This window comes from Herpailurus yagouaroundi, unplaced genomic scaffold (assembly GCF_014898765.1).
Source record: "Herpailurus yagouaroundi ecotype Mexico unplaced genomic scaffold, PumYag 220, whole genome shotgun sequence".
Lineage (NCBI taxonomy): Eukaryota > Metazoa > Chordata > Mammalia > Carnivora > Felidae > Herpailurus > Herpailurus yagouaroundi.
Window position 1 is genome coordinate 485,011 of NW_024412451.1, and position 13,702 is coordinate 498,712.

A 13,702-nucleotide genomic window follows, 5' to 3' on the forward strand; every position below is an offset into this window, starting at 1 on the left:
GTTCTGTCTGTAAGATGGACGCTGATTGTGGGCTTATACCAGTGTATGTGGACTCACTTCATTTTAGCAGATACGTATTAGCAGACTGTTCTATGACCAACCTTGGGGTAGGCCCTTGGTGTAGAGCAGTGAAGAAAACAGACCAAATCCCTTTCTTTGTGGAGCTGGCCTTCAGTAGGACAAGCACACCTTTGCAGAGTTTTTCCTTGTATACGGGGTCCACAATGGGGTTGACGCTCTTTAGGGGGTTGAGTTGGCATCAGCTGTCCATGAGAGTTTCTCTGTGTGTACGGGGCTACATTTATTGGTATTACATTGGGTACATGGGGATTCACTATCCAGAGATGAACTTATTCATTCATTCTAGATTGCCAGGCATTGTGCCAGGCTCTGGGGACACAGTAGGTAACAACACAGGCAAAAATCACTACCCTCGTAGAGCTGACATTATAGAGGGGGGATTCAGAGGAAGAGCAAATACATTACAGAAATACATGCCACATGAGGATAAGTGCAATGGAGAAAAATAGTGCATAGAAGGGACATAGGGGTCCAGGAAGGGGGCTTCAATTTAAAACAGAGTGGTCAGGGGCGCCTGGGTGGTGCAGTCGGTTAAGCGTCCGATTTCAGCCAGGTCACGATCTCGTGGTCCGGGAGTTCGAGCCCCGCGTCAGGCTCTGGGCTGATGGCTCAGAGCCTGGAGCCTGCTTCCGATTCTGTGTCTCCCTCTCTCTCTGCCCCTTCCCCGTTCATGCTCTGTCTCTCTCTGTCCCAAAAATAAATAAACGTTGAAAAAAAAAATTAAAAAAAAAAAAAAAACAGAGTGGTCAGGAGCACCTGGGTGGCTCAGTCAGTTGAGTTTCTGACTCTTTTTTTTTTTTTTTAGTTTATTTATTTGAGAGAGAGAGAGAGAGAGAGAGAGAGAGAGAGAGAGAGAGAGAGAGACAGTGCCACAGAATCTGAAGCAGGTTCCAGGCTCTAAGCTGTCTGCACAGAGCCTGATGCAAGGCTTAAACTCATATATTGCAAGATCATGACCTGAGCCCAAGTCAGACGCTTAACCTCCTGAGCCACGCAGGCACCCCGAGTTTCTGACTCAATCTCAGTTCAGGTCTTGGGGTCATGAGTTCAAACCCTGAGTTGGGCTCTGGGCTGGGCATGATGCCTACTTAGAGAAGAGAAAAGTAAAGAAAAGAAAAGAGGAAAGGAAAGGAAAGGAAAGGAAAGGGGAAAAAAAGAAAAGAAAAAAAGAAAACGAAAAGAAAAGAGAGTGGTCAGGTAGGGCTTATTGGGAAGGTGGTTTCTGAGTAAAACCCTGAAGGGGACGAAGGGCAGAGCTATGCAGACTTCGGCGGGAAAAGCCTTCCAGGCAGATGGAACAGCACAGGCAAAATCCCTGAGGCAGGCCTATGCCTGGCCTGTTGAAGAAATAGCACAGAGAGACTGGAGTGCGGCTGGCAAGGAAATGGAGGGGAAAGGTGGGAGGTGAGGTCAGGGAGGAAGAGCCTTGCTGGCCACTTCAGGGAGTTGGCTTTTATTCCCAGTGAACAGACGATTTGGGGCAGCAAAGGGATATCATCTGATTTACTAGAACCCCTCTAGCTGTAGGTGGGGCACAAGTGGCAGCCAGGAGGCCAGCGAGGAGTCCCCAGATCAGTGGGGTGGTGATGGTGAAGAGTAGCTGATTTTGAAAAAATTTTTTTAACGTTTATTTATTTTTGAGACAGAGAGAGACAGGGCATGGACAGGGGAGGGTCAGAGAGAGAGGGAGACACAGAATCCGAAGCAGGCTCCAGGCTCTGAGCCATCAGCCCAGAGCCCGACGTGGGGCTCGAACTCACAGACTGCGAGATTGTGACCTGAGTTGAAGTCGGACGCTTAACCGACTGAGCCACCCAGGCGCCCCGAAGAGTAGCTGATTTTGAAACAGCTGAAGGTAGAGCACATATGGGAGTTCCCTTCAGACTGGGTGATGGGTGACAGAAAGGGGTCAAAGATGACACCAAGGAATTCAGCCAGGGCAACTTGCAAGATGGTGTTTCAGGTTCCCAAGATGGGGGAGACTGGGGTGGGGACAGTTTCGGGGAGCTCAGGGAAACCATTTTGACTGGGCAAACTTGAGAAATCAAAATGGAAGCGCTGGTGAGGTAGTTTTTGATGTGTGAGGTTGGGAAGCCAGTGGTGAGTCCTATGTTGGAGGAAAAAGATTTGGGTGTGATCAGCACAGAGGTGGCATGTGAAACCATGGGGCTGATAGAGATCACTAAGGGAACCAGCAACAGATGGAGGAGGGAAGAGGGGGACCCAGCTCTGAGCCCCGGAACCCTTCAGCATTTCAACTAGGGGGCTGAAGAAGGGTGATACACTAATGGGGTTATTACATTTTTTGTTTGGGAGTAGTCACACTGTTTAGGTGGCTACAGTCTCTACATATGGTGGCTCATATTATTTCTAAGGGAACTACAATGTTCAAAGAGTAGTAATGGCCTCTTGTTGCTTGTTATAGGTGATGGGTAGGTTGTGACAAGGATGATCACCCATAACGGTTTTCTTTTCAGAAGCGTGGGGATAGATAGGTTCTGTCCATGCCTTAGCCTGACAGCAACAGCATAAATGTCATCTACTGTCAGGACCGTAACTTGGAACAAGAAGAACTACGTCCATGGGAGTGAGGGTGTCTTCCACCGTCTGGACAGAGTTGTTTTCTCCCTGGAGAATTACACTGTTCACTGTAGGCATGTCTTAGGTCTATGAGAGGTCGCATCTTTCACTTAGCTTCAGGGGCCTTCAGGTGGAGTTTTCCCACAGGGAATGAGAAGGTGGGAGGAAGTGTCCCCTTGTTCACTGGAATTGATATGGCCTTCCATATGCCTTCACTGGATGGCGTGCCTTTAAGGAATGACCAGTGGTGACGAATAGTCTCTCTGCCAAGTTTGTGATATGCGAGTGTTTCATACAGTAACGGTGGGGTTCACCTTCCCTGATTGGCTCTCAGTGTTCACAAGGCAAGTGAACTATCCAAGAGGGTCCACACTTCTGTGGTAGAGTCACATTGACCCCCTGGAGGTTACATGATCAGTGGATAGGTTTTCATAAACCGCCAGAGGTCACACTACTCAGGGGGCATTTTCACCAGGGACTCCCACTCTCTCTGATGGCTCAGTCTCCACCATGATGCCTGCCCGCTACCCATGATTGTATTTCATAGGAACAGCAGGACTGAGTTATGCAACTGGGTCAGGGTGGGACTTATGCCATTAAGAGGCAATTTCTGGGATGATACAGAGAGGGTTAGAATCATGGGCCCTGCACAAGGGTGACACTCAAATTTGTGAATTGTTCCCTATTTTAAAAAGGGGGGGGGAAGAGTTGTGCCTGGGTGGCTTAGTCGGTTGAGCGTATGACTCTTCAACTTTTATTTATTTTGTATTTTTTTTGCGAGACAGAGAGAGATAGAGTTCAAGCAGGGGAGGGGCAGAGAGAGAGGGAGACTTAGAATCCAAAGGAGGCTCCGGGTTCCGAGCTGTCAGCACAGAGCCCCACGCAGGGCTCAAGCTCACGGATGAACTGTGAGATCATGACCTGAGCTGAACTTGGGCTTGCATGCACATGTGCTCACTCTCTCCCTCTTAAAAAAAGAAAAAAGGCAATTTCACACTGTCAGTACCCTGTATTTATTATCTAGTTGGAGTCTGTAGGGTAAGGGGTGCTTACATTATCCACAGGATATATAGCTCATTCTGCTAATAATTTATTACCAGTATTTACTACATACTTACTTCATATCCCCAATTTCTTACAACAACCTGGTCATGTAGGGTCCAATAATATCCCCATTTTACAGATGGGGAAGTTGGGGCTCAACGAGGAAAATTCACTTGTTCTATGTCACAGACAAGAAGTAGCAAAGTTAGGGTTGCAACCCCCATCTTTGTCTTGTTGGTGGGAGTGTGGGATCACTAAAGTTGTTACAGACCTATTATTGTTGAAACTTTGCATTGTCTTTTTCTGAGGAGAGGTAGACAGTAAAGGTGTCAGTAAAGCTGATGGTGAAGGATGTGGTTTCAAATTGGATAGGTCTAAGTTTCAATCCTGACTCCAACACTTCCTGGCTGTAGGACTCTGACGGACTGATTTCCCCTCCGAGCCTCACCTTCTTAATCTGTAAGTGGGGATAACAATAGCAATTTCCCACTTTGGGATTTTGTGAGCATCAAATGACAAGATGCCCCAGACAATGCTTGGCCCAGTGCCTGGCACATCATGAGCGCTAGGAATTCGGGAGCTGTTATAATAACAATGATGGTGATTATTATTGCTGGACCACACTGCTCCCAGAGGGTTACAATATCCGTGGGGGAGCAGCACTGTCCGTAGGCAAGGTTACATAATTCCCCAGGGAGGTGATGCTTTCCCCGGGAGGCTCTGGTCTCTACGGAGGAAGAGGCTAGAGACTTCTGAGGCACAGGTTAGGGGACTGCTCTAATGCATCTAGGCACCCAGCAAAGGGTTGAAGCCCTAAGAAGCCAGAGTCACCCTCCTGGCCTTCCCACCCTGTGGCTTGTCTCTCCCTGCCCATTTTCTGTTTCAGTTTCTCTGAGCATCACCCCCACCCTGCAATATTCCCCTCCTTTGGTACCTCAAGAGTCTTCTCTGAAACTCTGTCTTCGGGCTGGGTCTGTGGATATTGCTTCTATTTGCCCTCAACCCTGCTGCCGGCTCCCGCTAGCCATCTGATCAGCGCCTATTTCCTGTTTCCTGAAGCCTCAGGCTCCATCCATCCCTCCCAGCTGCGGAGAACAGACTTAGCACTGCCCTACGCACTGGTCTTCATCCTTAAGCCCTACCTTCCTCTCTCCTGGCGACCCACCAGTGCCCCTTGGGAGCACATTTGTTCAGACTTTGGTCGCCCCCTCGCATCCTGGCCCACCTCCGGAACCCCCTGCCCTGGTGGTGGAGGTGGGGGTACCTCCGGCGCCGGCTGTGTCCCCAGGACAGCTGCAGCGTGGGGATGGAGTTGGGGGGGGGGTGGGTGGGTTGCTCCCAAATGCATTCTCTTTGGTCACTTCCTCCCCAGCTGGGATTGGGGCTATCTGGAAGGCCAAGACCCCATCCCGGAGGAGCGGAGGGCACAGCCGCCTCCCCATTTCCGATGCTGGGAAATGATTCCCACCCATTCCACCCCACCCCTGGACAGCTGCCCCCATTCAGGCTCAGGGCTGTGTGTGTGTGGGGGGGGTGGTGGGGGGGGGGGGGGGGAAGGCCCGGGGGAAAAAAGTGGTTTTGGTCCCCCCCCCAGGCCCCCCCCCGGCCCCCCCCGCCGCAGGTGCTCCCCCCCCCGTCGAGCCTCCACGGCTACACAACTTTTTCGCCCCCCCCCCGGCCCCCCCCCCCCCCCCCCACTTACAAGCTCCCAAAAGAAACTCTGGATTCCGCAGTGGGCAGGAGAGGAGGAGGGGCGACAGGTCACGAGCGCGGAGGACTTAAGTTATCTGCAGACTAGGAGCCTCGGAAAAGGGTCATGACCCCCAGGACCCTATCCCACCCCCACCCCCTCCTTCCTTCCTCCCCTGTCGCGCGGCCCCTTTAAGCCCAGAGCCGGCCGGTCCTCAGTGGCTGCGCGCCGGCGAGTGTGTGTGTGTGTATATGTGTGTGTGTGTGTGTGCGTGCGTGCGCGCGTGTGTGTGTATGTGTGTGTGTGAGTGCGCGGGGAGGGGGCGGGCGCAGTGTCTCCATGGCGACGCGGCGGTGACGTCGCCGGCCGGGGGGGCGTGGGCGTCCCGGCCCCGGAGTGCGATATTAACCCGGGAGGCGGCGGCGGGGAGGGGAGAGGCTCTGAGAGGCGAGGCCGGGTGAAGCGCCGAGGGCGGCCCGACGGGCGCGGGACGGGACGGGGCAGCGCGGGCGCCGGGAGCTGCGGCCCGGAGTCGGGGCGCCTAGCCCCGGGCCCCCCCAGCATGAAGACCCCGGCGGACACAGGTGGGGGCGGGGGCAGCACGTGTGGGGGAGACTTGTTGCCCGGGGAAACCAGGCAGAGAAACTTTGGGGGGGGCTGAAGGGTTCCGGGGCAGCCGGAGTGATCCCCAGTTCTGGGGGGACCCCAAGCACTCGAGACCTGTTGCTTCTCGTGGCGCGAGCGAGGGGTGCTGCATGGGACCCCCAATTTCTGGGTCCGGGCGGAGTGGTGTGGGCGCTGCGAGTCCTGGTCCTCTCCCTACTGGACTCCGAGAGATGGGTTCTCCCCCACTCCCGGGATCACGGGGGTGGCGGGGTCCCTCCCCGCCGCTCTGTCACGTTGCACTCTGGGGGCCGGGACGTGTGCGGGGCGTGGGGGGGGGGGGGCTGTCCACGGGGCCCGCTATTCCCGGTTCTGCGCTGCGCGGTCCGGCCCATGACCTTCACCGCGGCGCGTGCCCCGCACCGGCTTAGAGGGGATACGGGATGGTTTCTAGAAGGAGGGCGTGATTGGGGAGCCCAGGACTCGGGGTCCGGGCTGCGCCGCCCCTCCCCCCGCCCGTCTCCGCCGGCTCCTCGCTCCCCCGCCCGCGCCGAGTCGCAAAGTTCCAAAGCGCAGCCCGAACGTTCGAAAAAGGAACTTTTTGTTTCCGACCTTAGAACGCGCGGCTTTAAGGTGGCTCCGGGGAGACCTGGGTACCCTCCTCCCGCGCGGCCGGGGCCCCGGGGTGGAGGAGGGTGGGGAAGGTGGGGGGGGACGCGGAGGCTCCCCCTTCGCCCCCCCTCCCTCATCCAGCTCTTCTCTTTCAACCGGCCGTCTTTTCCCTCCGCCCCCCTCTTCCCCGCCAACTTGCTCCTCCTTAAGGGGCCAAGGTTCCCCTCCCCCCCCTGTCGGCGGGCGGGGGGCAGCGGGATTAACCCCCCTCCCACTCGGACTTTCCCCCCTCCCCTCCCCCGCCGCCCCCGGGCTCGCGCGGGCTGGACTTTGCGCCCGAGCGCGCTGGGGGGGAGGGGTCCCAGCCGCCCCCTGCCCGTCTACCCCGTCGGAATCCGGCCCGGGGCGGGGACGGGGGAGGGGGAAGGGGGCCGGGCGCCGCTGTTCAAACTTGTTTCCTTCCCCCGGCGGCGGCCGCGGCTAGGGCTCCTGTGTGCGGGTGTGTGCCCCGACCGGCCCACCCACCCCGCCCCCCCCGCTCGGCGGGTGGGGGCGGCTCTTAAAGGGCTCCGAGCCGGGCTCCGGCGCCTGGGGATTGGGGCCGAGGAGGGGGCAGGGGGGTGGGGCAGGGGTGCGGAGTGCTGTAGGGTCAGTCACGTGCGTCCCACATACTCTCTGGCTCCCACAGGCTCCAGGGCTGCTGGGCCTTGGGGGCAGCAAGAGCCTCTTCTCGCCCGAGGAGGGGACCTAGGCGCCCAGACAACCCCGCCTCGTCTTCCCTCCCTGCTACGGGCCTTTGCCTGGTGGGACCGGCTGGGCCGCTCCCCTAACCCTGTCTTGGGGCCGAGCCGCGTGTGGGTTCTCCGCCTGGGGGAAGGGGCGGGGGCCTGGAATGGCCTCCCGATCGGTCCATCGGTGCGTCTGTCCGTCTGCACGCCCCTCCATCCGATCCTCCATCCCGGCCCCTCTCCTCTCTGCCGCGGCTGTTTCCCACTTCCTGTTTTCTTCCCGGCTCTGGCGCCACCGAGGGCTGCCTGGAGTGTGGGGGAGGTGGCAGGGCCCCCCCAGGAGGTCGGCGTGTTCTTCCTCTACCACCACCACTCCCTTCCGACCCCCATAGTCTCTTTAAAAAAAAGTTTGGCCAGTCATGTGAATTTGGGGGGTGCCCAGGAGTTATGCCCCCCGCCCCCCAGGTTTCCAGTCTGTCTAGGAGAATCCCTACCCCACCTCTGTGGGACCCAGGTGTGCCTTCTGGGTCCCTGCCATCCCAGCCCTTCCTGTCTGTCTGCTGCTACCTCTCCACCCTGTCTCAAAGTGTCTTGAGCCCCTCTCTCAGTGTCAGCTGCTTGCTCCTTCTATCACTGTCCCCCATGCTCCAGAGGTCCTCTCCCCCAAGCTTTCCTGGTGCAGGCCTGGTGGTTCCCTGTTTAAGCACGTGGACCCATACACAACACACACTCACACATGCTCCCCTTGCCCGTGCCTGGCTCCTGGCTCCAAGGCCTGGGGAACAGAGCCCCATTGAGACACCCTGACGTCACCCCCGCTCTTCTTCTCCCCCCAAAGCCAGGAACAGGCCCTCATGTATGCCATGTCCGAAGAGGAAAGCCTGGTAGGGGTGGTCCTGGGAGTGGGGAAGTCCCTGCCTGGGTTGGGATCCAGGGCCCTAGCCCCAGAGGGAGCTTGGTCAGGGAAGGGGGGGTTAACAAGGCAGCCTGGGACAGCCCCCGGAATGCAGCTTGAGGCCTTTCCAGAGCCCCCCCACCTCCCTTCCGAGTTCCCTTTGTGTTGCATGTAGTCTCTCTCACTCCTCTTCTGCAAAGTTTATTTTTAGCCTCCTGCTCCCCCGCTCCCAGGACTGTCGCTGCACACACGTTGCCTGGTTACCGGGACAAGGAGGCTGGGGCGGGTGGGCTGGAAAGGGTGGCTTTAATTTGGGGGGGAGGGTGAAAGTCAGTACACCCCCAACCCCAGACTAGTGTCTCAGGGGCTTTGCCCCCCACCCCCCCGTTTGGGTCTGAGAACCAGATTGGAGCTTAGGTAGGAGAAGAACGGAGCTTGGTGCTCTGAGTGGGGGGTAGGAGCATTTTGGAGGAGGTAGAGGGTACATTGAGCTAGTGATTTGGTCACTTGGGTTCTCAAGGGCCTCTGGCCCCTGAAGAAGACCCTGGGACCTGCATTCTCCAGCAGGGTGAGGATAATGGGATGAACACCTGGATTCCTAAGAGAGGAATGGGGCTATGGATGCTGCGATCTAAGGAAGGCATTGTCAGGGGCTGTCACTTCTGAATGGAGCAGGGGCTGTTGTTGGTATAGGACTCTGGGTCTGTGACGAGCTGGAGGTCGTATCCTTGGAGCCCTGAGGGGCTTGTTTGAGGCTGGGATTTCTGAATGGGGCAGGGACTATGAGGGGAATGCTGGCCATCCCATTCTACCCAAGGCCAGGGCTCAGGAAGCTGGGTCGCTGTGGGGGATAGACTCCGCTCTGGATTTAGAAGAGGTGGTCCCTGTGGGAGTAGGAACTGCTGAACCCCTGTGTCCCCAAGGGGAAGTATCCCCTGTTGGATTCCAGACTGCAGCGGTGTCTTTGAGGGAGGCTCAGCATTGCCCTGGGCCTGGTTCGTACCTGCTTGAGCTGAGGCTTGAGCCGGGGCCAGGGGCCAGAGGCCAGAGGCTGACCAGTGCAGCCTGACTGTGACTTGGGACCCCGCCCATTTTAGTTGTCCACCTTGGCCTTCTCCCTCTGGTGGCACCAGGGCCCCTGCCCTGCCTCCCCCTCCTTCTCTTCTTCCCCTTCCCTCCTCCCACCCCTCCATTACCGGCTGCCTAGTGCTGAATTATTGATGGCCCCTGATTACCCGGGGGTTTGGGAAATGACAACAACCGCAGCCCCCCCCCCATCGACCCCCCCCAGGCTGCCCACCCCCTCCAGGGACCAGCCAGCCCACCACCAACCTCTATCCAAGGTTAATGCTGGGGGCGGGTAGGCAGGTGGGCAGGGAAGAAGCTGAGGATGAGAAGGCGGAAGGGGGAACGGGCTGTAGCATTGCTTGTTCAATCTGCAGGCCTGGGCTGGGGCCTTCCAGCCAGGTTGGGTCCATGTGCCTGGGTCTGGGGAGGGCAGTGCCGCCCAGAGGGGGTTGGGGGGGGGGGGGGGGGGGGGGGGCAGACAGTCTGGGTTTCACTCTCCAGGGAAGACAGAAGCCTCTGTGTGTGCAAGCGCTGACCTCATCGTCAACCAGCCACCCCACCCCACTCCTCCTGGTCCTTTTAAGAAAAAAAAAAAAAAAAAAAAAAAAAAAATCATCAGGTCCTGGGGTGGGAGTAGGGCTCTGATACGTTTTGGGAGGGAGACAGTGTTATGTTCCCAGGAGGGGACTGGAACTGTGGGGTGGGTTGGGGGAGGGGTATAACTGGCCCTGAATGGGAGTGTGGGGGTTGAGGGGGGGGCTCGCCCCAACCCGCTGGCCACGTGTGCCCCTTCCTGCCCCTCCCCCACTGGCAGCCCTGCCCGCCGGCCTGGCTTGGTGCCTGGCCCCCTGGCACTGGCCCCGGGACCCGCCGCCGACGGTTTCCTGTTTCTCCCGGTGTCGCTGGAGCAGGCTCCAGCTTCCCTTCCCCCCCGGCTCCCGTCTAGCCCCCTTACACACAGACACACACTGTCTCCCTCTAACCCAGGTCCTGACTTGGCGGAGGGGAGACGGATTTCCCCATGTTGAGGGTGGGGTAGGAGGGTGGACCCCGGGAGGGGACCTGGAGCCCTGGACTCTGTGTCCTGACCCGGGGCCACTCCCCTGCCTCCTGTCCTCAGGGTTTGCCTTCCCAGATTGGGCCTACAAGCCAGAGTCGTCCCCTGGCTCGAGGCAGATCCAGCTGTGGCACTTTATCCTGGAGCTGCTGCGGAAGGAGGAATACCAGGGTGTCATCGCCTGGCAGGGGGACTACGGGGAATTCGTCATCAAGGACCCTGATGAGGTGGCTCGGCTCTGGGGCGTCCGCAAGTGCAAGCCCCAGATGAATTATGACAAGCTGAGCCGGGCCCTGCGGTGAGGAGGGCAGAGATCCCTGAGCAGACATGGATAGCCCCCGCTAGTTGAGGAACCCGTAACCCATGGGAATAGACTTTGGGTTTGATCCTTTGCCAAATCATAGCTGTGTGACCTTGGGCAAGTCTTAATCCTTCTCTGAGCCCATCTGTCGTGTAGAGGTGTCCTGCGGAGAGAATACAGTCCTGGGTGTGGCGTCTAGTTTGGCCCCAAGCCTGAGGGGAGAGCTAGTTTTCATTCCTTCCGGGCACTTGATTTCTCTTGTGTGGCCCAGGTTTCTTGGTCCCCCTTTGTGAGCAGCATGTAACGCATGTCAGGGAGTGGGGTCTAGACTCTGGTCCTGTTGACTGATCATTCGATGGGTTTCTACATCCACAGCTATTATTACAACAAACGCATTCTGCACAAGACCAAGGGGAAACGGTTCACCTACAAGTTCAACTTCAACAAACTGGTGCTGGTTAATTACCCTTTCATCGATGTGGGGCTGGCTGGTGAGTAATGGGGCTGGTGGGCATGGGTTCAGAAGAAGCAGAGGGTCTGTGTGTATGTCCAGGCTGGGCCAAGGGCCTTGACACCACATCTTCCCTCTTCTGCCAGGGGGTGCGGTGCCCCAGAGCGCCCCACCAGTGCCATCGGGTGGCAGCCACTTCCGCTTCCCTCCCTCAACGCCCTCCGAGGTGCTGTCCCCCACCGAGGACCCCCGCTCACCACCGGCCTGCTCTTCATCCTCATCTTCCCTCTTCTCGGCTGTGGTGGCTCGACGCCTGGGTCGAGGCTCAGTCAGTGACTGTAGTGATGGCACGTCAGAGCTGGAAGAGCCACTGGGAGAGGACCCCCGGGCCCGACCGCCAGGCCCTCCAGAGCTGGGTGCCTTCCGCGGGCCCCCACTGGCACGCCTGCCCCATGACCCTGGCGTCTTCCGAGTCTACCCCCGGCCCCGGGGTGGCCCTGAGCCCCTGAGCCCCTTCCCTGTGTCGCCTCTGGCCGGGCCTGGCTCCCTACTGCCGCCTCAGCTCTCACCAGCTCTGCCCATGACGCCCACTCACCTGGCCTACACTCCCTCACCCACGCTGAGCCCTATGTACCCCAGTGGTGGTGGGGGCCCCAGTGGCTCAGGAGGAGGTTCCCACTTCTCCTTTAGCCCTGAGGACATGAAACGGTACCTGCAGGCCCACACCCAAAGCGTCTACAACTACCACCTCAGTCCCCGCGCCTTCCTGCACTACCCTGGGCTGGTGGTGCCCCAGCCCCAGCGCCCTGACAAGTGCCCGCTGCCGCCCATGGCACCGGAGACCCCACCGGTCCCCTCCTCAGCCTCGTCCTCCTCTTCCTCCTCCTCTTCCCCATTCAAGTTTAAGCTCCAGCCACCCCCGCTGGGACGCCGGCAGCGGGCAGCTGGGGAGAAGGCTCCAGCGGGTGCTGACAAGAGTGGTGGCATTGGCATTGGCGGCGGCTCAGGGGGGCTGGCGGAGGGGGCGGGGGCGCTGGCCCCACCGCCACCACCACCACAGATCAAGGTGGAGCCCATCTCGGAAGGCGAGTCTGAGGAAGTGGAGGTGACTGACATCAGCGATGAGGATGAGGAAGATGGGGAGGTGTTCAAGACCCCTCGTGCCCCACCTGCGCCCCCCAAGCCCGAGCCCGGCGAGACACCTGGGGCAGCCCAGTGCATGCCCCTCAAGCTGCGCTTTAAGCGGCGCTGGAGTGAAGACTGTCGCCTGGAGGGGGGTGGGGGCCCCACTGGGGGCTTGGAGGATGAGGGTGAGGACAAGAAGGTGCGGGGGGAGGGGCCTGGGGAGGCCGGGGGGCCCCTCACCCCAAGGCGAGTGAGCTCTGACCTCCAGCACGCTACAGCCCAGCTCTCTCTGGAGCATCGAGATTCCTGAGGGCTGTGGGCAGGGGGCCCTGTTCCCCCCACCTCCCATGCTTCTTTTGCTGCCTTAACCACCCCCCCCCCCCCAAGCCCTGGAGGTAAGGACAGCTCTCTGGTGTCTTCCCTGCCTCCTCCCCTTTCCTGCCCCATGTTTTGTATAAAACTTTTAATTTCTTTTTTTTAATGGTGAGGGTGGGTGGGTGTCCAGGGCTGGGGGCTTTCCCCTATCTGTGGGTTTCTAAGCTCCAGGCAAAGTGGTGGGGGGGGGGTAGGGTGGGGGGAGTTGAGGGGGCCACCTCCATTCTGGGGAATTTATATTTGAACTGAGGCTCCAGCCTCAATGCCCAGGAACGTTTTTTATTACAATCGCTTAGGAAGTAAAAGCCTTGTCTCCCTCCCTGTTCTCTGCCTCCTGTCCCTGTCCCTCTCCACTCTCGTCCATCCTCAGTCCTGATCCTGCCTTCCCTGCCCCTCCAGGGGCCCTGAGTGCCTGGGTTTCTCATACCCCACAGGGTTGCAGCAGGGGAGGGAGGGACATTTTATGATGAACCAAAAATTCCATGTTGGGGGGGGTGGGGGGCAGAGGAGGGGGAGGGGTGCCGCCCATAGGCCACAAATCTCTACAAGTGCCTGCTATCCCTCTCCCACTCCTCCCCCCTCATTCCAGCACTGGTCCAACCCCTTCACCCCCAGCTGCTCCTAGGACTAGCCCATAGGCAGGCGGGTGGGGGTGGGTGGGAAGGGGGTGCCCTGAAACCAAACTGGAAGCCCCCTCTGCCTCCTAGCTGGGGCCCCTGGGGTGGGGGTCTGTGGTCAAGCCTTATTCTGTATTGGGGACAGTGGGTGGGGGGGGGGGGGAGGGGAAGTTGGGGGGCTGCTGGAGAATGTATTCAAAACAATAAAACTTTGGACCTTTGGATGTGGTGATCTGTCCTGGGTGTTGGGTACAACAACTAAAAGGTCACATACAGCCTTTGTTTGATTCTGGAAGACAGGAACCTAGATTGGCTCTCCAACGTATCTATGGCCAGAAGGTCTAACCCTATCTGAATGGGTCAAATCGAGGCCTGGAAAATGATCTGACCTCAGGGGCATATAACCCCCAGGACCTGATGATAAACGTCTCAGGCATACTCTTGCCCTCTGACAGCTCCCCTATTCTGTGGGGAT

General features: G+C 58.5%; 1 protein-coding gene and 1 pseudogene across 1 annotated transcript; both read left to right on the top strand.

Annotated features, from left to right (window-relative positions):
• The first annotated feature begins 3,252 nt into the window (after positions 1–3,252).
• Positions 3,253–3,351, top strand: LOC121019049 (uncharacterized; annotated as a pseudogene).
• Positions 3,352–5,838: 2,487 nt separating this feature from the next.
• Positions 5,839–12,746, top strand: ERF (ETS2 repressor factor). Its single transcript, XM_040457202.1, has 4 exons — positions 5,839–5,979; positions 10,422–10,656; positions 11,035–11,150; positions 11,257–12,746. The coding sequence occupies exons 1-4, from the start codon at positions 5,958–5,960 to the stop codon at positions 12,543–12,545; spliced, it is 1,662 nt and encodes a 553-aa protein (XP_040313136.1). The 5' UTR covers positions 5,839–5,957; the 3' UTR covers positions 12,546–12,746.
• The last annotated feature ends 956 nt before the right edge of the window (positions 12,747–13,702 follow it).

Coding starts and splice junctions, on each gene's coding strand:
- ERF (XM_040457202.1), top strand. CDS start 5,958: ATGAAGACCCCGGCGGACACAG. Junction 5,980..10,421: donor GAAGACCCCGGCGGACACAG/GTGGGGGCGGGG, acceptor TCCTGTCCTCAG/GGTTTGCCTTCCCAGATTGG. Junction 10,657..11,034: donor AAGCTGAGCCGGGCCCTGCG/GTGAGGAGGGCA, acceptor CTACATCCACAG/CTATTATTACAACAAACGCA.